At 41.3% G+C, this 25769-nt stretch overlaps 1 protein-coding gene across 6 annotated transcripts in view; it reads right to left on the bottom strand.

Annotated features, from left to right (window-relative positions):
- FRMD4B (FERM domain containing 4B) overlaps window positions 1-25769 on the bottom strand; it is a 374957-nt gene that overhangs the window by 177880 nt on the left and 171308 nt on the right. The window contains exon 1 of one of the 6 annotated variants that reach the window (XM_081072538.1): window positions 13650-14143. The exons of 3 other annotated variants lie outside the window; for them this stretch is intronic. In XM_081072538.1, coding sequence (XP_080928664.1) covers window positions 13650-13811 — 162 coding nt within the window. In that variant the 5' untranslated portion in view covers window positions 13812-14143. Of the gene's footprint in view, window positions 1-13649; window positions 14144-25769 lie in introns of those variants that run through there. 2 more of the 6 variants (XM_081072540.1, XM_081072539.1) reach the window with 2 other exon arrangements.

The raw sequence follows: 25769 nt of genomic DNA, 5'->3' as shown, positions 1-25769 counted from the left end.
GCTACGAAGAGATTATTAAAATGCAAAGCAAATTCCTTTGTTCATTTAGTCAACAAATATTTCCTAAGGACATACGGGGTTCCAGGCATTAAGGATACTAGTGAACAAAGAAAAGTTCCCGCATGCCTTCAGCTAACACTGTGGTCCGGGAGACTCAATGAGGACATAAACAAATAAATCCTGACCTCAGGTGGTGATAGGGTTACAGAGGAAAATAAAGCAGAATAAGACAACGGTCAGAAGCGGCCTCTGGTTGGGTGGCTCTGAAGAAAGACCTGCAGAAAGTGAGGGGAAGCACGCCATGTACATCTGGGTGACCAGGTTCTCAAGCAGAGTGGTGTCGAAGGGCAAAGGCTCTGAAGCTGGAGTGTGCTTGGCTGTTTTAAGGGACAGCAAGGAGCCCAGTGTTGCTGGAGAAGAGTGGAAAGGGGAAGAGTGGTGGGAGCCAAGGGAAGCTGAGTGCATTTGCTGGGGGTAGGGGCTGGAGGAGCCCAGAGAAGGGGGTACCAATGATGCAGGGCCTTGTTGGTAGAGTACGGCTGGCTTTTTCTCAGAGTTGGGAGGTCATTGGGAGGTTTTGAACAGGAGCATGACATGATTGGACTTACTTTTAACCAAATCGCTCTGGACGCTGGATTGAGGATAGACTATGGGGGGAAAATGGCATTGGCCATTTAGTCTTAATGAGTTTATTAATTCCTGCTATGGCTACAGGGTTTGGTGGAAAGATGAGAGCCTGAGAAAGCCCTAGGATGGACTCAGGGAGATGTAGAAAAGGAAGAGGATGAGTGGTTTGCAGACTAAGTCCACTCCATATAATGGCTGAGTGAGCGGGAGTTGGATTCAGACAGATCATTCCCTTGGACAAGTTACTTAACAGATTTAAACAATTTCCACATCTGCCAAATGGGTTTAATAATACCTGTTTCATGTCATTGCTAGGAGAAGTGAATGAAATGGTAAACAAAGTGCTTAACACCATGTCTGACACATAGAAACTGTTCATTAAGTAGAAATAACCATAGCTAACGCTTTTTAAATGCTTACCGTAAGCCAAGCACTATAGTGAGATTTTCATTTATGTGATCTAGTGTTGTCCCCTGTACAATCCTACGAGATAGGCGCTATTATCATCTCCATCTCATACACAAAAAAAATGAGGCATCGAGCTCATTAAATGTGGTTATTGGAGCTTAAACCCGGTCAAAGTTTACACTCATAACTATTAACATGATAGTTTTTGGCTTAGGATCAAGTTTGTACAAGGAGTCCACATTTTTGCATTTGCAAAACTACTATTTCTCAATGTTATTTTAAACCTCTATACCAAACTTAAATTTTAAATCTTATTTCATCTTTTGTAGAGGTAAAGAAACAGGATCAGAGCAATTAAATAGCTTGGTTCACAGTCACAAAGCCGGTATGTGATGAAGCTTTAATTTTAACTCAGGTCCAGCTGACTATAGTCCATTCTGTTGCCCTATTTCATCAAGACCTCTTTCTTTCTTAGATAATAAACATCTAATCACATTTTAATGAGACAAACTAATTCCTGGGAAAATATTTGCTGGCTACATTACCCAGGGGGTAGCATGATGCTTGTAATAACTGGGTCTTCTTAGCAATTGCAAACCTAAGGATCACATGGCAGGAGAGCTAACGCAGATGACAAAGCAGTCAGTGGAGTCCCAAACCCTTCATGCATGAAAATCTGGGGCTCTTAGTCCTTTGGAATAGGGTTCAGAGTTGAGAGGAAGAAATTTTAATAGCTTCCTTTTGGAGAGAAAGAAATAACACAGCTAAATATGTGTGACCATCTTTGTTTTCATAGAATAAAGCAAGAAGACAGCAGCATTAAGGTGTCAGAGTCTCCATGAAATCTTGCTGAACTAGAGCCCCACAGCTAAGGACATACAGAAGAAGCCACCTCAAAACGGGTGGGAGGGGCAGAGATGCACAACAAGCTGGTCCCACACTCGCATATGACCATTAAAAATCAGGAGGGATGTCTTGGCTGCGGAGGTACTCCCCCCCTCCCAAGAAGCAAGGGGGCCTCAGCGTCACTCCAAGCTCCTCAGCCCAGGTTCCAAAGCCAGGGAGAGAAGTCTGCATAACTTCTGGTTATGAAAACCAGCAGAGATTGTAGCTGAGTGAGAAGGAGGGCAGCTGGAGCCGCACGCACTCCTTTTAAAGGGCCCTCACACAGACTAACTCACCAACGGAATCACTGGCTCTGAGCTCCAATGCTGGGGCAGCAGCTGGAGAGGTGGCAGGGACATACAAGAGAAACTGAGTTGTCTGGCTGCAGGACGAGGACAGGAGCAGCAGCTTTCTCCTGGATGGAGGAGGTGGCAGAGCCATTGCTTCTTTGTTGAGCCCTCCCTCTTCCTGGCCTGCAGAGGCAGGCAGCTGCCATATCTGAGTCTCCATCAACCTGGCTAACACCATGCATTCATTTGTGATTCTGAGACCTAGCCTTACCCAACTTTCGGGCACACCCAAGTTGCTTCCAGTGGCTTTTTCATACAAACTGCCTGTCTTGGCTCATGCTGCAGCATCTGGGGTCTGTCAAAGGTTCACAGAACCCAGACAAGCAGTATCTGGCTTGAGCATGTCCCGTACCTCTGGCTGAGCAGCCCTAAGCCCAGCATCAGCAGCAGCTGGCATTGGTTCATGGCTTGGCCTCTTGAGGTACTTCCAAGCATATTGTGGGTGGCAGCCATCTGCGGATTGCTTTGTGGCTCCTGCCAAGTGGCTCCAGGTGGGGCATGGGCTGCACCTGAACTTTACCAGCAACAGGTCCTTCCCAGGTGGCCCTAGTGCTGGCATGCCCAGTGGCTAGCTTCAAACTGAACTGGAGTAGCACCCAGCCACCTCCAAAGATGACACACCCAAAGGGCAGATTGGGCACGCACCAGAGCCTTGCTGAGGAAGATCCTGCTTTGCAGGGTCAACTCCTGCACAACCACTGTAGTCATGGCCAATACTCACAACCAATGAGCCCAAGGGTCAATCCCTCTCACTAACATGCAAATACTAACCAACGCTCAACTACAACAGGAGAACACACAAGGGACACACCTGGAGTGCATGGCATAAGTGACCAGGAAGACTGCGCCACTGAGCTCCACAGCACACCTAGTACATAAGGCCACTCTGTTAAGACTGGGAGACATAACAGCCCTACCTAATGCATAGAAAGAAACACAGGGAGCCAGCCAAAATGGGGACACAAAGAAACATGTCCCAAATAAAAGAATAGAACAAAGCTCCAGAAAAATAACGAAACAAAATGAAGACAAACAATCTACCAGACGCCGAGTTCCAAACACTGGTTATAAGGATGCTCAATGATCTCAGGGATAACTTCAACAAAGAGATAGGACACATAAAAATGGAGATAGAAAACATAAAAAAGACCCAGTCAGAAATACTACAATAACTGACATGAAGAATACATTACAGGAAATCAACAGTAGATTAGATGAAGCAGAGGATCGAACCAGTGATTTAGAAGATAAGGTAGCAGGAAATACCCATTCGGAACAGCAAAAAGAAAAAAGTATCCAAAAAAACACACACAAAAACAAAACAAAAAATCGAGGAGAGTTCAAGGGGTCTCTGGGACTACATGAAGCATATCAACATTCGCATTACAGGGGTACCAGAAGGAGAAGAGAGAGAGCAAGAAATTGAAAACCTATTTGAAGAAATAATGACTGAAAACTTCCCTAACCTGGAGAAAAAAATAGACATACAAGCCCAGGAAGTGCAGAGAGTCCCAAATAAGATGAACCAAAGAGGCCAACACCAAGACACATCATAATTAAAATGCCAAAAGTTAAAGAAAAAGAGAATCTTAAAAGCAGCAAGAGAAAAACAGTTACCTACAAGGGAGCCTCCATAAGACTGTCAGCTAATTTCTCAGCAGAAACTTTACAGGCCAGAAGGGATTGGTAGGAAATATTCAAAATGATGAAAAGCAAGGGTCTACAACTAAGATAACTCTACCCAGCAAAGCTATCATTTAGAATCAAAGGACAGATAAAGAACTTTCCAAACAAGAAAAAGTTAAAGGAGTTCATCACCACCAAACAAGTAGTACAAGGAATCTTAGAGGGACTTCTTTAAAAAAAAAATCTGAATAATAAAATGGCAATAACTACATACCTATCAACAATTACTTTTAATGTAAATGGATTAAATACTCCAATGAAAATATGGGGAATGAATGAATAAGAAAACAAGACCCTTACATATGTTGCCTATAAGAGACTCATTTCAGATTGAAAGACACACACAGACTGAAGATAAATGGATGGAGAAAGATATTTCATGAAAATGGAAACAAGCAATCAAACAAAAAGCCGTGGTAGCAATACTTACACCAGACAAAATAGACTTTAAAACAAAGACTATAAGAAGAGACAAAGAAGGACCCACCAATCCCACTTCTGGGTAATTATCTGAAGAAACCCAAAACGCTAGTTTGAAGGGACGTACTCATCCATATGTTGATTGCAGCATTATTTACCATGGCTAAGATATGATGGCAACCTGGGTGTCCCTGAATGGATGAATGGATAAAAAAGAGGTGGTGTATATATACAATGAAATATTACTCAGCTATTAGAAACAATGAACTCTTGCCATCTGCAACAACATGGATGGACCTAGAGGGTATTGTGCTGAGTGGAGTAAGTTAAACAGTGAAAGACAAATGTCATCTGATTTCACTTATAAGTGGAATCTAAAGACAAAATAAACAAACAAACAACAGAAAGAAAAACTGTACCATGAAAACATGTGGGCACAGTATGCAGTGATCTGTGGGCCCCTTTCTTGGTTGCCACTCTAGACTCTAATTCTTAATTTGGGATGAGGGAGGAGAAAGGAGGAGCCAAGGCTTATGCAGATTTTAGAAGTTCTACAGGCTATTTAGTGCATAAGAAATTGAGAATACAGCCCATATGAAGATAATTGTTTGCCAGGCATCCATCCATCCATCAACCCAACTATTCAAGCATCTGTCCTTTGTTGATCCATCTGTCCATCCATCCATCTTTCCATCCATCCACATACACATCTAACACATTTTCAGTGCTTTTTCATATCAATGCATTTAATTTTTATAACAATCCCAGAATAACTTTTGAAGTATATACTATATTTAAACTGAATCTCAGAGAACTCACATGACAACATAAGAGGTGTGATCAAACAATACGGTGAATGTTTAAATAAAAAAACAATTTATTACAGTAAAAGACATATTGCCACTAATCCCCCTCAAAATACTCCCCCCTCACTTTGAACATACTCATTCCATCATTCTGGCTACTTTCTGAAGCAGTTCTGGAAGTCTTCTTTCATGAGTGTCTTTAGTTGTGCTGCCGTGGCTGCCTCAATGTCCTGAATCATTTTGACTTTGGGGCAGAGCCAGAAGTCACATGGTGCCAGATCCAGTGAATTAGATGGATGAGGACACACTGCAATGTTTTTATTTGACAGAAATTGCCGTATACCAGAAGCAACGTGTGACACGGAGCGTTGTCATGATAGAGGATGATTTATGGTACACTTTAAAACACACCTTCTCTCAACCGTAGCTCACACTCGATTGACTGCACCGAACAGTTGAAACTTGTCACACACTGTTACTAAGGTTCGACGCACTGCTTCCCACATTGGAGATCCCTGCCTTCCAATGGATGGCACTCGGCAGCAGCAGTGACTGTATGTTTTGATCACAACAGAAAGGTTCTCTATCACACATCATTTCTGGTATGGCAATTTATGTCAAATTTTTGTGTCCATATCCTTATTCACTGGATATGGTATCGTGGGACTTCTAGCTCTTCCTCAAAGTCAAAATGATTCAGGACATCGAGTCAGCCATGACAGCACAACTAAAGACACTCACAAAAGAGGACTTCCAGAACTGCTTCAGAAAGTGGCCAGAATGATGGGATAAGTGTGCTCAAAGTGAGGGGGATTAATGGCAATGTGTCTTTTACTATAATAAATTGTTTTTTTTATTTAAACTTTCACCACATTTTTCAATCATACCTCATAAGTTGAGTTCGGATTTGAACTCAGGCACTCTGAATTTATAGACTTAATTTTAAAGCATTAGGCTATGTTTCCACCCAATGTTTGTTGAGTGAATGAATCAGTGAATAAATAATAAAATCCCACCTTTATGTGTTATTTGCCTTTTAATAAATAAAGCAGCAAGTCTGTGCCAAGAGGTTGAGTGCTGGAGTCAGTCAGAGCTCTGCTAAATTCTAGCACCATGACTTATTAGCTAGTAAGCACATAAAACCACTAAAGTGGAATTCATGCACTCATCTTGAAGAGTGGTTATAAAGACAAAGAAAAGGCACATCTATTAATGCTAAAAATCTAGCAACTCTCCTTGTAAGTACATACCCTGGAGAAGCTCTTGCTCATAGGTACAAGGAGGCAAACACAAACATTTTTACTGTAGTATTTTGGGATACTGAATCCATCAAGAGATTGTTATATTTATATAATTGAAGACAGGGGTTAAAATAAATTTTGAGGTAAATTTCAAAAGCTTGTTGAGAGAAAAATAAGGTAGCAGAATGACATAGCCATATAAAAAATTTACAATTGCAAAAATATACAGCATTTCTACAAAACAGAAACAGACCGTAGATATAGAGAACAAACTGATAGTTGCCAAAGGGAAGGGACAAATGTATATATATGGCTACAAATATATGTAGCAAATTTATAAAACCATGTTTGGGAATGAAAAACACTAACTTCAGCGTAGATTATTTTTATGGAGAAAATGGAGGTCTAAAAGTGGTTTTAACTTATTCTATAAAATTTTATTATATTACAAAAAAATATCTAAAGCAAACATAGCACAATATTAAGGTGACTTAAAACTAAGTGGTAGGTGCTTGAGTTTTATCCATATTATCTTTTATATTTTTGCATATTAAAATATCCCTAAAGGTTTTTTAAACAAACAAAAAAAGATAATACGTGCAAAGTGCTAAGTATGAGGCCTAGCACACAGCAGCTGTTTAATAATTAGTAGCTATTAGTTGAACCTAGGCAGTGAGACTATATAAAAGCACTAGGAAAGGAGAAAATAGTAATTTAAGCAAGAAGTTTTGCCCAAACATAAAATTCAAGAGATTAAAAATTATTTGGACATTAGGGGAAGATAGTACTATTCAATTTACCATATTTGCCAGCCTCTTTCATGGCAAAAGACTATTTCAAGGATGCCAGAATTTACATTTGTTATGTATGTGTATATACACACATACATGGTTACATATGGAGGCTTAATTTCTGCCTCTTTTCCATGCTATAAGTCATATGATTTTGTTTATAAAATTTAGAATTATAGATCTTATTCCCTGTTCACACTTTTCCACAACAACCAATTGGATATCACAAATGTAATGTTCAGAATAAACATAAGTAGGGGATGAACAGGAAGCTATTTGATGCTCTAGCTCCACCAATAAAAGGTGGAATGAGAAAAACACCAATTTGAAAAGGCACTAGAATCCATTCTTAACTTTGTGTTTTTAAGCTGTGCAGCAAAGGTTCAAAAACATTTTTCAAAGATCCTGACACTAATCTTGTTGATCTTAAATGACACAGTCTTTTAGAAATTGACTTATGTCAAGTGATGGGCTAAAATATTAAGATAGTTTTGCTTCCTGGTTTCTGGGTACCTTAGCATCTCAGTTCCCTGCTATAAAATTGTAGTCTTTGGTTACCAGATAAGGTGGAAGATGAATTTTCTCAGTAATTATTTCCACTCTGTGTTGCTAACACCTTGGCATACTAACTGGGAATGGTGCACACCTGATGATTTTTAGGTATGAATAGATGGACAAATGAATAAATCAATATATAACACCAATCCTTACGTTCTACAAGGAAAGACCTAGTAAAGGTAAACTGAACACTCATCCTGAATATTTCCTTCTGAATCTCCTAGTGACTAGGTTTTTGATGAGAAAATTCTTCCATATTCCTTCAAGTTCTGATTGTCTATGATTAAATTCTGGACTTTTCTTCCTCTACCATTCTCTAGCCAATACATTGCTTTTTTTTTTTTTTTCCTGTCCAGGGATTGGCAAGCTTTCTCTGTAAAGGGCCTGATAGAAAATATTTTTGATTTTGTGACCAATACAGTCTTTATCAACTACTCAGCTCTAAGTAGTTGAGTCACAATTACTCAGTTCTGCTACTGGAGTGAGAAAGCAGCCATAGACAACATATAAACAAATAAGCAGGCTGTATGATAATAAAACTTAATTTACAAAAGCAGGAGGTCGTGTGCTAATAAAAATTTATTTACAAAAACAGAAGGGAGGCCAGTGTTTTCCTGTGGGTCATAGTTTGTCAGCTCTCCATCTAGTCTATAGAATTCAGAGGACTGTGAAGAGTCTAAGGGTGGGAGCAAGCAGAGTATATATGGTTTGAAATGCACTGGTTGCTGGATGCCCAGTGGGAACTCGCCCTGTGGAGGACGTGGACTTTCCCCTGCAGTGTGGTGGGATGCAAAGTTCAGGTGTTACCAGTTTATGGATCATCAGGGTCTTGGATATAGAGAGATCATCTCCTTAGCGACCCTAGTGTACGCTGTCTGTGGCCTCCTAGATTGTATGTATGGGCTTAAAGAAAATGTGGGTCCACTGTGTGGAACACAAGTCCCAATCCCCCAGGTCCCACCCCCATCCACTTTGATGTGGAAACTTCACAACCTCTTACTGATCATCCTTACCTGTAAAGCTGGGAATTCAGTGTCCAGAGAGGTAGTGTCACTTACGAACACAATAGTAATACCCATAGCCACCCTTTATCAAGTACCTTGTGTGGATCTGCTGTTAAGTCTTTTACATAACCAGAAGCTGACATTTATTGAGCATTTGCTTGTGCCAGGCCAGGCGCTCAGTGTCATATCCATTATCTCATGAAATTCTCACCCTACCACACAATGCAAGTACCACAGTTCTCCCCTTACCCAGGAGGAAATAGGGCTCAGAGAGGGCAAGGAGTTTGCTCAAGGTCAAATTTGCTCAAGTTTGAGTCTACAGCCTCTGCTGTGTTCTGCGTCACATGTGACCCCATCACTGCCAGGTGCCTGCCTCAGGGGAGCTGACCCAGTCTCTTATGGGGACTTAAATATCCTAGATTCTGCCCATGTTGCCTCCTGCTGGAGGCAATGACTTTATTCAGAGTTTGTAGGAAATTCTTCCTTTGAAATATCGGAAGGGAAGAGAAAACTTAATCCCAAGTCACCAATTGAGGGCTTTGTTAGAACATGTCACACTTAATAAAAAGCAAAGGGTGTTGATATTTTTTTAAACAACACTCTCCCATCATTTTCTGCCTTAATTGCTTGTTAAACCTAATCAATAGCTATAATGCAACCCATCTAGGCAAGCTATATGCAGGATAGATACATGGCTGACAAATCAGCTTTTAGAATGTAACCCAGAATTGAAGGTGAGTATCCCATGTCTGCAACTTTAACCTAATTCAAACCTTCACTCACATAGTAAGTCTTTGTGAAAAGGCAGCCTCAGCCTGCTTTTCATTTAGTCACATTACAACAGAAATGCCTTATAGCTAGTATCTTCATTATTCATGGTTCTCGGCAAATTAAGGCATTTGTCTCTTCAGTATCTATAAGCAGAGAAAGCCTTCAATTTCAAAGAAATGATGCTTTGTGAGCCAGGCAATAATATCATTGCCAAATTCCTTATGAATAGGTGGGAGATCTTATTTCACTTATAGTATATGAATAAACAAAACACCCCAGGGGATGGCCAGGTATTTCATGTAATGGATATCTTCCACCCCACCCTTATTTCTCTTTAGAGTGACTGAGGTCTGGATTTCCTTACCAACAAGACCATTCAGACTAGAAGCAAGAAAAACGACACCTTTTATCATCAAGATGATAAAAAAAAAATTTGGGTTCAGTAAAATATGTAACTCTATGGTGTGTGTTTCCAGTTCGTATGCTAGGAAGCTGCCCAGTACAGTGGGACATTCCCCTCTCTGGTTTAGAATTCATAATTATGGGATAGCAACAGGAATTCCCTTAGCTCAAATACTGGGGCAAAATACTTCCAAATGTGTTTGTGCTTCAATCTTTATACTCACTGTCGTGCGGGGCGTCCGGCGGGGTCTCTGTTCCCACTCCCCACATAAGAACGCAGGACACGATGAGGCCAAAAAGGAACACTCACGGAGCCGTAGGTAGGGGAGTCATACCAATACATTCTCACCGGCATCCGCCTCTCGGCAATCCGCTCTTGCTAGCCCCCATTCTTTCTTTCTTGCTAGCGTAGCCACAGCTGTTATATTAGTGGCCAATGGCTTACGGGTTACAGCTGACGGCCAACTAGCCACAGCTGATGGCCATCCAATCACAGTTGATGGCCACTTACTACCCGAGCCAGCACCTTTCTATGTGAGGCCGAGAGCCTGGAAACTGCTTTTTTGGGGCTCTGTCCCCACACTCACCTTGTCAAATAACGAATTATTTTATTTAAAGAGCTCTGGATTTGAGATTCTGAGAATTCACGTGCCATGGACATTGCTGATTATATTTTAATGAAGCACTGACCCTCCTTCGCTATTTAGCAACTGTGTGGTCTGGAGGGGCCACTTTATTCCCAGCTTCAGAAATACGTCTGCTCTTCCATGGGCCTAAACCAATCAATATAATTCAGTGTTTTTCAATGTTTTTATTCATTATCACCCCCTTAAGAAACCTTTTTTGATACTTTTTGTTAGCTAGCCCTCCTCATATTCTAATGCCATAGATATACTATATGTCTGTTTATGTATTGTATATCTGTGCTTTATACACAAAAAGAATAAGGTGGTTTTTTTTGTTGTTTTATTTTGTTTTGTTTTGCCTTCTTCTATCATCAGGAAACTATTTTTGCCTCTTGGGGGGCTATATCATGCCCACCGAGAATGCATGTATTATAATCCCATTCCGTGTGCCAATCAGTGCATGGCATTGGGGGTAGGCACAGACCCTAAGTTGACACACCAGAATGCAAACTGGAAATTGTTTTGATCATTGGTGGATATGAGAAATTTTCTATCTGGATGGGTTGATATGCACATTTAAGCTCTGGAACTGCTGTGCCTATCTGCTATCATGAGAAAAGAATATCATGAGGATAAAGCCAACACACGAATAAGACAGGGCTGAAAGAATCATAAGGAACAAGCATGGTGCCCGGATCAAACCATACCTGAAGTTCATTCTACTGCTAGTTTTTCAGTTGTGCCAAAGAATTCCCTTCTTTTTATTCTGTAAGTTAGTTTGAGTTGGGTTTCCTATTATGATAAAAAAAAATAACAAAACAACAAAAAAACAAACAAACCTAACTGACAGAACAGATAACATTTATTGAACGCTTCCTAAACTCTAGGCACTGTGCTAAATATCTTATATGCTAATTAATTCTCTTAGCAATCTCTGTAATTAGGACTACGACATTTCCCATTTTATAAACAATGAAAGTGAAGCCTAGTAAGATTAAGTAACTTACCCATAGTCATATATAGGCTATGTCATGCAGAGGTAGGGTTCACTCCTACATCTATTTAACTTGGAACTAAAGGTATTAATCAGTTTATTTTACTGCTTTTCAGTTCTATACAATTTAAGTCACTACTTTTTTGTTCAATATTTCAAAGGCATTTGAGAAACTGGTGTTTCGTTGCTAACAATTCTGTGTTGTGCAATGAAGGATTATATAGTTCTCCCAAAGTTTTGAAATATTTTTAAAACCTTATTTCTCCAAACACACAGGAAACTTTACACTTAGAGGTCATTTTGTACTTATGACTTAATCCTCATAAAATGGCAGTCATTGTTTTAGATGTCCTTTCTTATCAATATGAGAGGGTTCTGGCTCAGTCACTATCCATTTTACAAAAGAGAAAACCTGTAGTTTAGTAGGTTGGTCCTTCAAGTTGCTGTTCTGCTTAAAAATAATTATTGATCAACCTTATAAAGAACCGATGATGTCTCAGGTTTCTTGAAACTTCATTTGAGTTGGTCTTTAAGAGTAGACGAGATAATCCATAAGTCCCCTGAATCTTTGGGGAGAGAGGCTTGGAGGCTCTCTGGTTGGCTACAATACTTGTGCTCTCTTTTTGAAAGTTTCTCAAACATTGAAAAGCAAAGGGAAAATTATCATCAGGCTCATTTCTCCTACAAACCAAACTAAATAATGATTTCCCAAAAATAGCAAAAGGCTGAGAGGCAGACACACCTCTGGCTCCAAAAAGCCAGATGATCTGTGTAATATAGCCAGATGGGGTATATCCACAATTCCATAACACTCTCAGACCCGACATGCTGCCCAGTTATCAACCTGGCTTTTGAATTCTTTCAAAATACAAGACATTGCAGACATGTTACCCAAAGCAGGGGTGTGAAAGCACGAAGTAAAATGTTCCTCACATTTTAACAAGGATGACACAAGTATGACATGGGACACGGATTCTTTAGATGCCCCCAGTTTAACTTCAGTGCTGGTCTTTTTATTTTGCTTGATGGATGGAAGACTATCGCGTATCAGAACCAGGGGCCTGATCACATATAGGATTCAGTACAGTGAGATACAAATTATAGCCATACTGGGAATGGGTCAGGGTAGGGGGAATCTAGAAACAGCAACAAAGCCATTCTACATCACGGGGTGGGGGGAGTGTGATGCTATATTCTTATAGCAAACACCAAGTATAATCTGCTTAAAGGCTATGTACATTTTTGTAAACCTCAAAGATATTGACAACCGAAACACAGGACTTTTAAATCCATAAATTACTGTTTAAAACAAGACAAAACAAAACCCCCAGAAAGCTGTAGTCTCAAAGAGGATGTACAGTCTCCTAGTTGAACAAAGTTGCTGCATTTTTTGCCTGCAGAATGGGACCTAACGGAGAAATAAAGAGGCTGTGTTGTGTGACAGGGAGTAAATCCAAATGTAAGCATTTCAACGTTCAGCCAGGCCACCCTTCCCTTCCCCAGCACATCATCCTCCTGCAAAGTGTTCACAATTTGCTGTCCTTTTTTCCAAAAGCCAGTAGACACAGAATCAGGTTTTCCTGGCTCTGCCTTGCAAGTTGGGGCTGTTGGATGGAAAACTGAAATAAAATCAAAGAAAAGAATGCAAATCCACTAATGCCCCTCTGACTAAACCGGTGTGAAATCATTGCTCCAGAAATGCTTACCTCTAACCCCCAATGAAATAAAAAAGAAAGAATCATTTGAATGTCAAGGTTGCTTCCTGCAGACCCTCTGCTGCAAAGCCACAGCTTTCTTAGCTGAGTGCCAGCCAGAACACCATCACCCCACAACAGATGTCTGCCAGTGCTGAGGACTAATTCGCAAGTGCCCCCCATGTCCAAGGGGAAAAATTCACAAGCTTTGTCAGGCAGTTCCCTACAGCTGCTAAGCATTTGACCCAAGAGTAAAGCGGCCCGCTAGGTGTTTAAACAGAGAGAGGTGGAGGGAGAGAGAGAATAAAATCATACAGGTGGAACTGGCTCCCTAAGAGCTGCTGGCATCCTGCCAGGGCCCTGGGGCGCCGCGTGCCCTGCCTTACCTGGTACACATCCCGCAGCCCGCACCACGTTCGCAGCACCTGGTGACAAGCCCGCAGCCTTTCCGTGTACCATCTCCGCAGCGTGGACACGGTCAAGTTCCACACGAAGCGACTGCCGCTAAACAGCAAGTCCTCCACTCCACACGTGAACACAGAAGCCATGCCTCCTCCTTCGCTTGGCCCCGGGGGCGCCTGGCTCCCGCGGCTGCCGCCCGGCAAGCGGACCCCGCAGCCCCACCGCTTGGGCTCCCGACGGGCTTCTGCGGGCCGCCGGGTCGAGCCTTCCGCTGAACTGGCCTTTCACGGAGCGGGCTGCTCAGGCTTCGGCGGCATGCCCCGGATTGGGCGCCAGCCAGCCAACGGCCGCGGCGGGCACACAGACGCCCAGGGTCCGCCCCGCCCGTCGGTGCGCGGGCCGGGGGGGCAGTGGGGCGACTCTGCAGGCACAGGAGGGCCGCATTTCAGCGCGCTTGGCCTGCACGTCCTGCACACGCGCGCGCACACACACACACACACACACACACACGCGCGCACGCACACACACACACACACACGCACACGCACACACACACACACACACACACACGCACACACGCACACACACACACACGCACACACGCGCACACACACACACACGCACACGCGCACACACACACACACACACGCGCACGCACACACACACACACACACACGCGCGCGCGCGCGCGCGCTCCCACGCCGGCCCGAGTTTCCTAATCTGCTTTGGGGAGCACCTTACTTTACATTACGGGGTCTTTGCCTGGCATCTTGCTGTGTCCCCTCTGATAAATACCCTGGGCAACCGCAAATGCAATAGGAAAAATAATCCTCTGCAGCCTCCCTTTGGACCCCACTCCTGGGGGAACAGCGCTGACTGTTTCCTTGGTTGTGCAGGAGCCTGGAGATGAAGGCACCAGTCTCAAAGCAACAGTGTGTGCGTGGCACGTTGGTACCAACTTGAAGGTCTTGAAAAAATGACAGCCTCCCTGTTGTTGCCAGTCAGGTGGCCCGTCCCGCACCTCTCCCCTGTGCTAATTTCAATGCAGCTGTCAGTTTATGAGAAAAACAAACAGGGTTCTTGGTCTCTAGCAGATCGCTTCCAGTTACTATTTTCTGGAAAATAGAAGCTCTCAAGAGAACTTTTGGTTCGATTCTGGACATGCCCAGCAGCAGCTGCCAGAACAAACCTGCATAGGTAGTTCATTCTGGACTTACCACCCAAGGAAACGCTTCCACCACTCAGGAGGTCACCAGATAATTAATGGGTTTTTTTTTGTTTGTTTTTGTTTTTTCAGTTCACCCCACAAATGATATCACCTAAGGCATTTGTAAAAGAGAGCCCAAGAATTCTGTCCCACATGCTACTGGTCTCTATTTCCTTCAGAATATGTGTAGCTTCCAGTCCCATATACTACTGTAACATTTCTCATAGCAAAAGCACCACAGCCAATTTTAGGATGCTGTTTTTTTCCTGAATCCTATGTAAGACAATCACCTGTATTTTACTGGCAGTTTCACACTTGGGCTGTTATCTTTGCTATTAAGTGGCAGAAAGGTAAGGCACCAAAACCTTTCTCCTGAAGGCTTCAGAACAGATTATCGATAAGTAAATCAGGTCTACTTCAGGTTTCAAATGTGCTGTTGAAATCTTAATTCAGGAGAAACTCGATCAGTCAAAAGAACACAAAAATCTGTCCTCAAAGTGTCTGTTGTTTTCAAAGTAACTATAACCAGGAAACATTTAAATGACATTTCTTCTTTTTACTACTTTTTGCTTCTTTTTATTACTAATAAAATTGCCTAAGAGTCTTTGTTGAATCTTAATAGGACACAACATCTGATCCAAGATCTGCAAACCTTTCTTCATAGTAAATCAGCTCAATGTGCATATTAGTATTAGCATTCTGATGATATTCTCCAAGATAACAATCACAGTGTTTATACAGAATCAGAAGACACTAGGGCTTACTGAATCAAAATAGAATAAACTAAGTATCGTTTGCAAAACAAATGTCATACTTCTAATGGAAAATTACCGAACTTCAAAAATGGCCTATTTGTAAGAATTAATAGTGGTGGTACATTCTTTTTTTTTTTTTTTTTTTTTAACAATGCAGGGCGCCTGTGTTCTCAGAAATGTTGGGCAGCCAAGGGAATACCAGAATAAAACCAACAACAGGTCAATTATCTCTGTCTCATGATACCATCCTCTCTCTCAGAAGAGATGCTCTAAAAGCACCATGGCTGTTACCTGTTCACGCACAGGTCTAACGTCAGCGGTCAATGTCAACCTTGGTCATTGTCATTCAAAGTTTCCAAAGTTGGTGCTTACATGATTTTCTAGAAAATGAGATGTGGTAGATATGGATTCTCAAAGTGTTGTCCTTGAACCAGCAGCATCACTGGGGAACTTGTCAGAGATGTAAATTCTCAGGCTGCTCCAGAATTAGAAACTAGGGCGTGAGGTTAGGGATCTGAGTTCCATGCAGCCTCTGGGGGGTTCCTATCCATGCTAGATTTGGAGAACCTCTGGTATAGGTCACAGTAGTTAGGAGCTAAGTCTCCTAACAGGGACACACCAGACTTAAGTCCCTGTTCCTTAAGACCTGTGGGACTTTGTGTAAACTCTTTAATCCCACAAAGCCCCAATGTCCTCATCTATAAAATGGCGATGATACCAGAATTCATTACATAGACTTTGGGGGACGATTAAGTAAAATATTCTGTATAAAGTTTTAGTATAGTGGGTAGCAAAGGGTAAGCACCCAAAGAAAACAATCAGGAATTGTTTCTTTTTCTTTTTTTTTGTAGTCAGATAAAACAGTGTAAGTAAAATGTGTTTTTTAAAAACCACATTTTACGGCAGACGGTGTGGCTCAGTTGGTTAGAGCGTGAGCTCTAGGCAATGGGGCTGCCGGTTCGATTCCCACATGGGCCAGCGAGCTGAGCTGTCCGCAACTAGAATGAAGTCAATGAGCTGCCGCTCAGCTCCTGGGTGGCCAGATGGCTCGATTGGTTGGAGTGTGGGCTCTCAACCACAAGGTTGTCAGTGCCACTCCGGCAAAGGATGGTGGGCTCTCCTTCCTGCAACTAAGATTGAACATGGCACCTTGAGCTGAGCTGCCTCCCGGATGGCTCAGTTGGTTGGAGTGCGTCCTCTCAACCACAAGGTTGCCGGTTCGACTCCTCAACTCCCACAAGGGATGGTGGGCTGCGTCCCTTGTAAAACTAACAATAGCAACTGAACCTGGAACTGACCTGCGCCCTCCACAACTAAGATTGAAAGGACGACTTGACTTGGAAAAGTTCTGAAAGTACACACTGTTCCCCACTAAAGTCCTGTTCCCCTGCCCCAACAAAATCTTTAAAAAAAAAAAAATTCAAACAAACCACATTTTAAAACTATCTATATCTGCTTTCCTATCCCTTTCTGTGTGTTGGTTGTTAAAGTCGGTGGTAACTTCTTTTGGGGAGTAGTTCTGCCACTCTTGTTCAAGTTCCCAAAAAGCCTTTTGAAGCTCTATCTTTCCCATGATAGCCAACTTTTTCTGGAGACTCAGAAAAGTAGTGTATGCTCAAAGCTGGAGGCAAGGAAAAGACACGTTGTTCATGTTGTTCCACTGCTGTCAACACTGATGCTTCTTCTTATCCAAACAGCTTTCCTCTCCTGGAGGACAAGTTCAAAGCTCTAGGGCAAGTGGGATTTTAGAGGAAAGGAAGTGCAAGTTTTTGCAGACTGGCAGTGGATGGCAAGTGAACCCAGATGTGTAACAGTGGAGAAAAGAGCGACCCAAGTGTGGCATCATTCTTAAAATGGACTAGCCATGTGGGACATACCAGATCCCAGACACACACCCTTGGGGCTGGTCTAAAATTTCCTGTGGAAAGGGAGCTAAATCAAGCTAGCTTCAAAATTATCTTTTTTTTTTTTTAATTTCAGAAGAGGATTTTCTTTTCTCTCCAGCATCAGAGTTCCTGCAACACACTGTAATTTCCTGCAGCTTTCTCCAGAGGCTTAAAAAGATGCTTCAGGGGATAGTATTACTCATACACCTGGGAGGTCTGCTACAGATGGGAAAATCACCCTTATCCCTGAGGCTCCTGGTAGGTTCTCCTTTGAGCAGTCAGTGGGAAGAGAAGCATAATGCCAGGAAGACAGCACAAATGCCAAACCCTGTCTCTGGAGAGAGATGGCCGGTTGGTCATATAGCAGCGCCCAGTGGTCCTCTCTGACTATCAGAAAGACAGAATTCACCTATTGCCTATGGACATTTTTAAACTATACTCTACATAATTGAAAAGCCAGTGTGGCTAAATTCTGATAGACCATGAATATCTGACTTAGGGCTGGAGGGAGATGAAAACAAGGTCTAATTCAATGGCTGTCAATTAGGGGCAATTTTGCGTACACACACACACACACACACACACACACACACATCTGCCCCTGGGACATTTGGCAATGTCTGCAAATATTTTTGGTTGTCACGACTGGGGGTGCTACTGGCACCTAGTAGGGAGATGCCAGGGGTGCTGCTCCACATTCTACAATGCCCAGGACAGTCCGCCCAACAGAGAATCATTCTTCCCTAAATGTCACCTGTGAAAAGATGGAGGAACCCTGGTCTAGTTAAACACTATACTCTGCTCTTTCTTTCACATGACTTTTGTTGTGGGAAAACATTCTTCCCTCTTGCTATTTTCTCCCCAAGAGGCAGATTGAGAAAGAAATGCAACAATCACTCGATAATAATTTTCACATACTCAGCAGAGTGTACACTTTTTGAGAAAGAACTGAAATGCCATTACCATCATCTTCACTAACATTTTTGGGATCCTTATCATAAAAATTAGGGTAGTCATTTTCCTCATAAGCTATTTATGGTTTGCTACTTTCACTTCTGGCTTCACCGTTTCATTGAAAGTAGAGGCTTCCTAGTAGGGGTGAAGCTTTTTTCGACCATATTGATCGCAGATTGTCCCACACAACCCCATGTGGAGTGCTGGTACACCTACAGGGCCATGCACTACTGGGAAATCTCTCGTCGCACACATACCAGGATACTGCCCCTCTGGAGCCCCTTCCTCAGTTGGGCTGTAAGCTCTGTGAGGAACCCCGACAGGAGAGGTGGAGGCTGCGATGGTCCGTCCTTGTGCAGCAGTACCCCACACATTGGAGAACCATTAGTGACCTTGGGATCTTCCCACTACACGCCAGCAGTGCCCCAATGATGACAGCAACAACAAAAAGCACTTCCACATGTTTCTGAATGTCCCCAGGTGGTTGGCAGCCATCCCCATTCAGAAACTGGTAGAAGTAGGGACAGGGCCTCATTCATATTTGTTTCTTCAGTGACTGGCACACGGCAGGCAATCAATAAATATTTATTGAACAGGCAAATGAATGACTCTTTGTCTCAACAGTGAATACAGAAAGAAGTTCATCCATTCCCAAAATAGATACTCTCGTTCATTAAAAAATTATGTATTGAGTTGTTACTACATGTCAGGCGGGGAACTAAGTACTTAGAATGCATTGTGACAAAACAGAGATGATCTCTGTCTAAGTGGGTCTTGGATGAGAGTGGAGAAGGCAGACATTTGAACAAATAATATAAAGGAGCAAGCACGGCTACAGGGTTCTAACAGAGGGACGTGATGTAGGATGTGGGGAGCAGAGTCAGAAATGCCTCCCTGAGGGTGTGAAAGTGCAGCTGAGACCCAAAGGCTGAGTAGGGAGAGCTAGGTGATGGGCGGAGTGCCACAAACAGTGGTCCTGAGCAAGCGAGCCGTGAGGACTACGGCTTAACGGCAAGAGGGTCCCAGATTTGTGGAACTGCAGGGAAAAGGGCAGGAGGAGACGTTTCAGGGTTAGGGGAACCCAACTGGGAGGCAGTTGCACAGTTCCGGGGTGAGAAGAAAGGACTTACAATAGGATTGTGGGAATGTCTGCACAACTAAGCTGAAGGAGTCAACATAGGACACGGGGCCTTCACACACAGAGTGGGGTGAATGTTTGGTGGGCGCAGGTGCCCCTTTCAAAGCAAGGGTTTCTGGTGGTCTCTGGGAGGGCTGCCCAACTATACAGAGGCAGCCTCCTCATTCAGGGGGTCTGTATGTCCCTCCCCTCTTCTACATCCAGTCCCAAAGAGGAGGCAGGAGGGCTTGTGGTGAGACAAGTTCTATTTCAATCCCATGATAACCAAAGGCTGGGTCATCTTGCTCTTCCCTCCTCTCCTGCTTTCTCTCCTCTTTCCCTTTGGCTGGGAGAGCAAGGTGCTTCTTTCAGTCTTGGCTTCCAGCAGGAAGAGATGGAAGGGAGCACTCAGAAGCAGTGGGATCCTGGAGGGGAGAGAACCAGCCCTGGTCATCCATACTCCAGGCTGACCGGTAAATAAGCTGGTCAAGATCTACAGCTGCCTTTTGACTGTGAATGGCTTCTTGGCTTCACAAAGGGCTACAACCACCATAGACTACATAATACCCAAGCACTAAGGCATCTATCCAACTTCTATTCTTTGGCATACTTCTAGAAGAAAAAATAAAACAAAGCTTCCCATCTTCCTCCAAAGCTCATCTGTTACTTTATTAAATCAAATTCTCCTCGTTCAAAGGAAAAAAGGAGGACCCTGCCTTTATAGTGTAAAGAAGTACAAAAGAGAGAGCCACACATTACACTCACATCATATCCATTTTTACTAGTTAATCCACTGAATATGTGTTGGAAATTCCAGCCAGGTCAAATTTCAGAAGTCACCTGGTAAATGCGAATGCACCTGGATGCTGGCTCCAAGGAAGCAGGTAGATCAGAGGGAAATGGCTGACCTTCTTCTTGAAAGAAGAAATAGTATCAATCTTGTCACTTATGTCCCACTTCCATAACTTGTCACCTTTTACTTATACCTAATTTACATGCACATCAAAAATGACAAAAATAAAATAGTAATAAATTGGTCTAGCATCCTTTAATTTTAAATAAATAAAGGCCGCTTCACATATTGAAAATCAGTTTGTTCTCACAATACTCTCCTAAGGTCCAGTGGAGAAAGTTATTACTGGCTCCATTTCATGAATAACGAAACTGATGCACAGAGAAGCTGGGTAATTTGCCAATGATCAGTGGGAAAAATCATTTAAAAGTATTTTTAAAAGGTGTAGTTGTCAATTTTTCAGCCCTACTTTAACTGAGAGAGAAAACGAAAATTTCTTTTATAAGTTATCATTTACCTTTCTTCATACTAAAATTTATCAGATCTGGATGGCTCTAGGACTTATTTATTACTCCAGGAACCGAACGCAACAAAATGTCCACCCTTTGGGTTTACCCAATTTAATTAAGAATAAAATAACAATGAGAAGAATATCTATGACAATAAGTAACACTTTTCTCTTTATGGGAGATAAAAGAGTAGTTACTTGAAACTCAATGGATCTTCAGTCCTGCACACTAAATGGCAGAAGAAAAATGAAACGATATATGAAAAGTCTTGGCTCTCCAAGGATCCACCATTCTACCTATGTGCAGATAATTGTAGTTAAATGAAAAACTAAAATCAGCCAAGATCAATGCCTCGCAAAGCAATAAAAACTCTCAAGGCCAGATATACTCTGGAAATCAAATATGGGCAATAAGTTATAAAAATAGATCATTTTCCCAGTATTACTAAAAAACACAGAATGATTTGGCAGGACTATTGCTAGGAATTTCAACTATTTGGCCCTTAGCAGCAAGAGCAAAATAAAATCAAAGTCTAGAATACAAAAAAAAGGGGGGGGGGGAGGAGGGAGACATAAAAGAATTTCTTGCATTTTGCTATCCTAAAATTAACTTAAAAGTTGACAGTGACAATATATTGTTCTCAACTACATAACAAATTGTCTACAAGAAGGTAAAAAAGCCAAAAGTAGCATGCTACAGGCCTATGGATGTTTTATAAAGTTGAGAAAACTGTTGTGTATTCTTCAGACCAAGAGAGTTCCAGGCAGTATTTGAGAGGAATGAAGAAAACAAATACATGATCTAGTCTTGAATTCAAAACAAAGAAAGGAAACAGGGATTTCACTTCAGATGGAGCTGGCACCAAAGAAATTTAAGGTAGACCTCCTCATCCTAAGAAGCTTCTATTATTATCCAGTTTGGTGGCCTTACAGATAATTTTGGTTTCTTCTTTGAATGTTTATGTATTTTGGCTGATAGTGTTGGCTATCTATCCATCAGCATTTACCCCCTGTTCAGAGACTGATTTTGTGGGTGGCCATTTTCCATGTTCTTGGGATCATCTATGATTGGTCTAAGGGAAAGCACAACCCATTATGGCAATAAAATATAAAATGAAGCTTTCTAAAGAGTTTTGGAAAAGATTTCCCTTTTTGAAGAGATAGAACAACCCAAGAATTTTGTTAACACTTTCCTTGATTCCTGCTGCGACAGTGTTGTATGAGGATGTAATGCTTAGAACTATGACACTAATCTTATGACTAAGAGACATGTGTTGATAGCAAAGACAGTAGAAAAGAGGATGGTGAAGGTCTGGATCTTTGATGACCTTTAGATGTCAAACCCACTCAGGAACAGCCTACTTATAGAGGACTGGTAATGAAACGTAAATAATAGATGGTGATACAAAGTTTAAGCTGATATCAGTTGGATGTTGTGTTACTTTCAAGAGATCACATTTCAAGACTTACAAAGCTATAATCAAGATATCATGGTACTGGCATATGGAGAGATATATAGGTCAATAAAATAGAATCAAGAGTCCAGAAATAAATCCTCACATTTCTGGTCACCTGATTTTTAACAAGAGTGCCAGCACCATTTAATGGGAATGCACAGTCTTTTCAACGAACGGTGCTGGGACCACTGGCTAGGTCCTAAAAAGAAGGAGTTTGAACCCCTACCTCACACTATATACAAAAATTAACTCAGTTTAAATCAAAGAACTAAAAGTAAGAACTAAATCTATAAAATTCTTAGAAAACAACATAATTGGGTATCTTTGTGACATTGGGTTAGGCAATGGTTTCTTAAATATGCCATGAAAACCATAAGGAACTAAAGAAGAAAATTGACAATAGGACTTCATCAAAATTAAAAACTTTTGTGCTTTCAAGAATACTATGAAGAAAATGAAATGACAAGACACTAACTGTGAGAAAATATTTGCAAATTTTGTATCTGATAAGGAACTTACATTCACAATATATAAAGAGCTACAATTTAATCATAAAAAGACAAACAGCCCAATTTAAAAAAGGGGTAAGGGATGTGAATGTACATTTCTTTAAAGCAGATACATAAATGTCTATGTAAGCATATGAAAAGATCCTCACCATCATTAATCGTCAGGGAAATGCAAATCAAGACCACAATGAGATACTACTTCACACCCCCTAGAATGGCTATGATCGAAAAAGCAGACAGTAACAAGTATTGAGGAAGATGTGGAGAAATTGGGAACCTCATATATCACTGGCAAAAATGTATAATAGTGCAGTCACTATGGAAAAGATTGGTGATTTCTCAAAAAAGGTTAAACATAGTATCACTATATGACCCAGTGATTCCATTCCTAGGTGTATACCCCAAAGAAGTGAAAACTGTTTGTGTTTTTTTTTTTTTTAACTTACCCACAAATGTTCATAGCACCACTATTCATAATAACCAAAAGGTGGAAAGAACCCATCTCTATCAGCTGATGAATAGACTACAAAAAAGTTGTATCCACATAATGTAGTATTATTTAACAATAAAAAGGAATGGAGTACATACACGTTCACACAAAATCTTGGACACAAGCATTCATAGCAGCTTCATTAATAAGAGTCAAAAAGTGGAAAAAACTCAAATGTCACTTGATGAATGGATACACAACATATGGTAGAGCTATATAATAGAATATTATTCAGCCTTAAAAAGGAGTGAAGTACTGACACATTACAAGATGGATGAATCTTGAAAACATTATGCAGAGTACAAGAAGCCAGACCAAAGGCCATATATCCAGAGAGACAGAAGGAGGTTGTTGGTTGTTGTCAGAGGCTTGGGGCTTGAGGGTTGGAGTATGTGGAGTGATTGCTAATGGCTATCGAGTTTCTTTACGGGATAATAAAAACAGTCTGGAATTAGATAGTGGTGATAGTTGCACAATCTTGTGAACATATTAAAAACCACTGAATTGTACACTTGAAAATGGTTAATTTTGTAGTATGTGAATAAATAAAATAAAGAAAAAAATGATAATCAATCAAGCAATCAATAAAAAGTAAATAACTATAAAAAAGAACGAAATACCGATACATGCTACAACACGGATGAATCTCAAAACCATTATGCAAAGTGAAAGAAGCCAGTCATGAAAGACCACATATTTTATGATTCCACTTATATAAAATATCCAGATTAGGCAAATCTATAGAGATAGAAATTAGGATAGTGGTTGCTCAGGGCTGAGTTAGCTGAGTAAGCAAAAATGGTGACTGCTAATGGGCACAGACTTTCTTTTTAGGACAATGAAAATCTTCTAAAGTGATGAATGCACAACTCTGTAAATACACTGAAATATACTGACAGCCATAAACAGGTGAGCTTCATGATATGTAAATATATCTCAATAAAGCTGTTAACCAAAATAAGGTATAAAAACATATAACACATCTTCACCCTTTACCCATATTTGCTAAATATTCTACAATGAGTATACAATATTTATATCTTTAGAAAATGGTATTCAAATTTCTCTTGATTGGAAAAAAATGTCTATTATACAAAGTAAAAATAAAAGCAGGGAAAAGGTACTGTACATGAATTCCATTGTGAAACAGAGTGCATGCATATAGAAAAAAAACCACACCAGAGGACGATATATGAAATTATTGACAGTAGTAATCTCTGGGTTGGGATCATTGGATGATTTTTGTTTACTTGGGGGGAGAGCCTTCTCTTCCTGGTTTTCTATACCCACACATATTACTCTTTAATTTCTAATTTTGAAATGCATGTGTAATCATACAAAAGGCTATTCAGTGAATGAAATGTAAGCCTCTCTCTCATCCTTGTTCCCAGCTCTTCATTCCAGGGCTGCCATGTAAGACCATTCCAATTGTTTACTGCAAAGTGGCATCTGGCTGAGGCAGTGAGTAGGGGTTCTGATCCAGCCTGGGCTGCTGGGTAAGACAGAACTGATGGCTCCGATGAGAGTCCTTTTCATCGAAGCCACAAGAAAACGCTCCGTGTGTAAGTGGCAGCCCCACCTTTCTCCCTCCCCAAAGACTACTGCTATCCTTAGTTGCTTGTATACCCCTCCAGACATAGTCTGTGTTATCCAAACATATACATCCCACTGTAAGAAAAAGCTATTTAAGAATAATAAAGAAATAGCAGGAAAAAGCAATCCCGTATCATTAGAACTCAAGTACTTCTAGAGAAATCATTCAAGATAGCATAGTAAAATTGGATTTAAAGGAAGAAAAAAAATCATATTTGGAACAAACGAGACTTAAGGGAAGAACTTAAGTGCAACGATTGTTGGATTGTTTTCCCCAATTTGCATACTTTGCTTAAACAGCAAATGAAATTGCTTGTATCCATTGCCAAGTGGGTCCATGTTTGGTATTTCATTCACAACACTCCCCACAGCTTAGAAGAGTGTGGTGTTGTGCGTGTGGTGCAGCTTCCATGGTGCAAAGCTTTTGGATTTTAATCTGCTGAGAAACCTGAGAATGAGCGCCCCGTGTGAAGCCTGGCACTCCCATTTCATTCACTCCAATGTCCTTCAAAACAAGGAATTACTCAAACAGAACCCCAGGGCACTCTATGAATTTGTATTCTAACATCTCTACATTCATTCAACTTGGGCTTTAGGGTAATGGTAAATCAGTAAGTAATTCAAAGTATGAGATCTGCTTACAAGGATTTGCTCTGTCCCTCTAAATAACCTTTCAAGCTTGTTGCCCATATTTCTGTTCCATGTTTTGCTTCATTACAGAAGGCAATACTGGTCTCTTATGTTCCAACTCTTTTGCCTTGGGCTCTTCAGATTTGCTCTTCCGTCAGTCCCAAATACTCTTCTGCACCCCAGGATTCCATCCAATGAACTCCCC

This window comes from Rhinolophus hipposideros (genome assembly GCF_964194185.1).
Source record: "Rhinolophus hipposideros genome assembly, chromosome: 14".
In the NCBI taxonomy this organism is placed as follows: Eukaryota; Metazoa; Chordata; class Mammalia; order Chiroptera; family Rhinolophidae; genus Rhinolophus; species Rhinolophus hipposideros.
The sequence above is the reverse complement of the archived record's forward strand: the minus strand, read 5'-3'. Positions and strand labels throughout refer to the sequence as shown.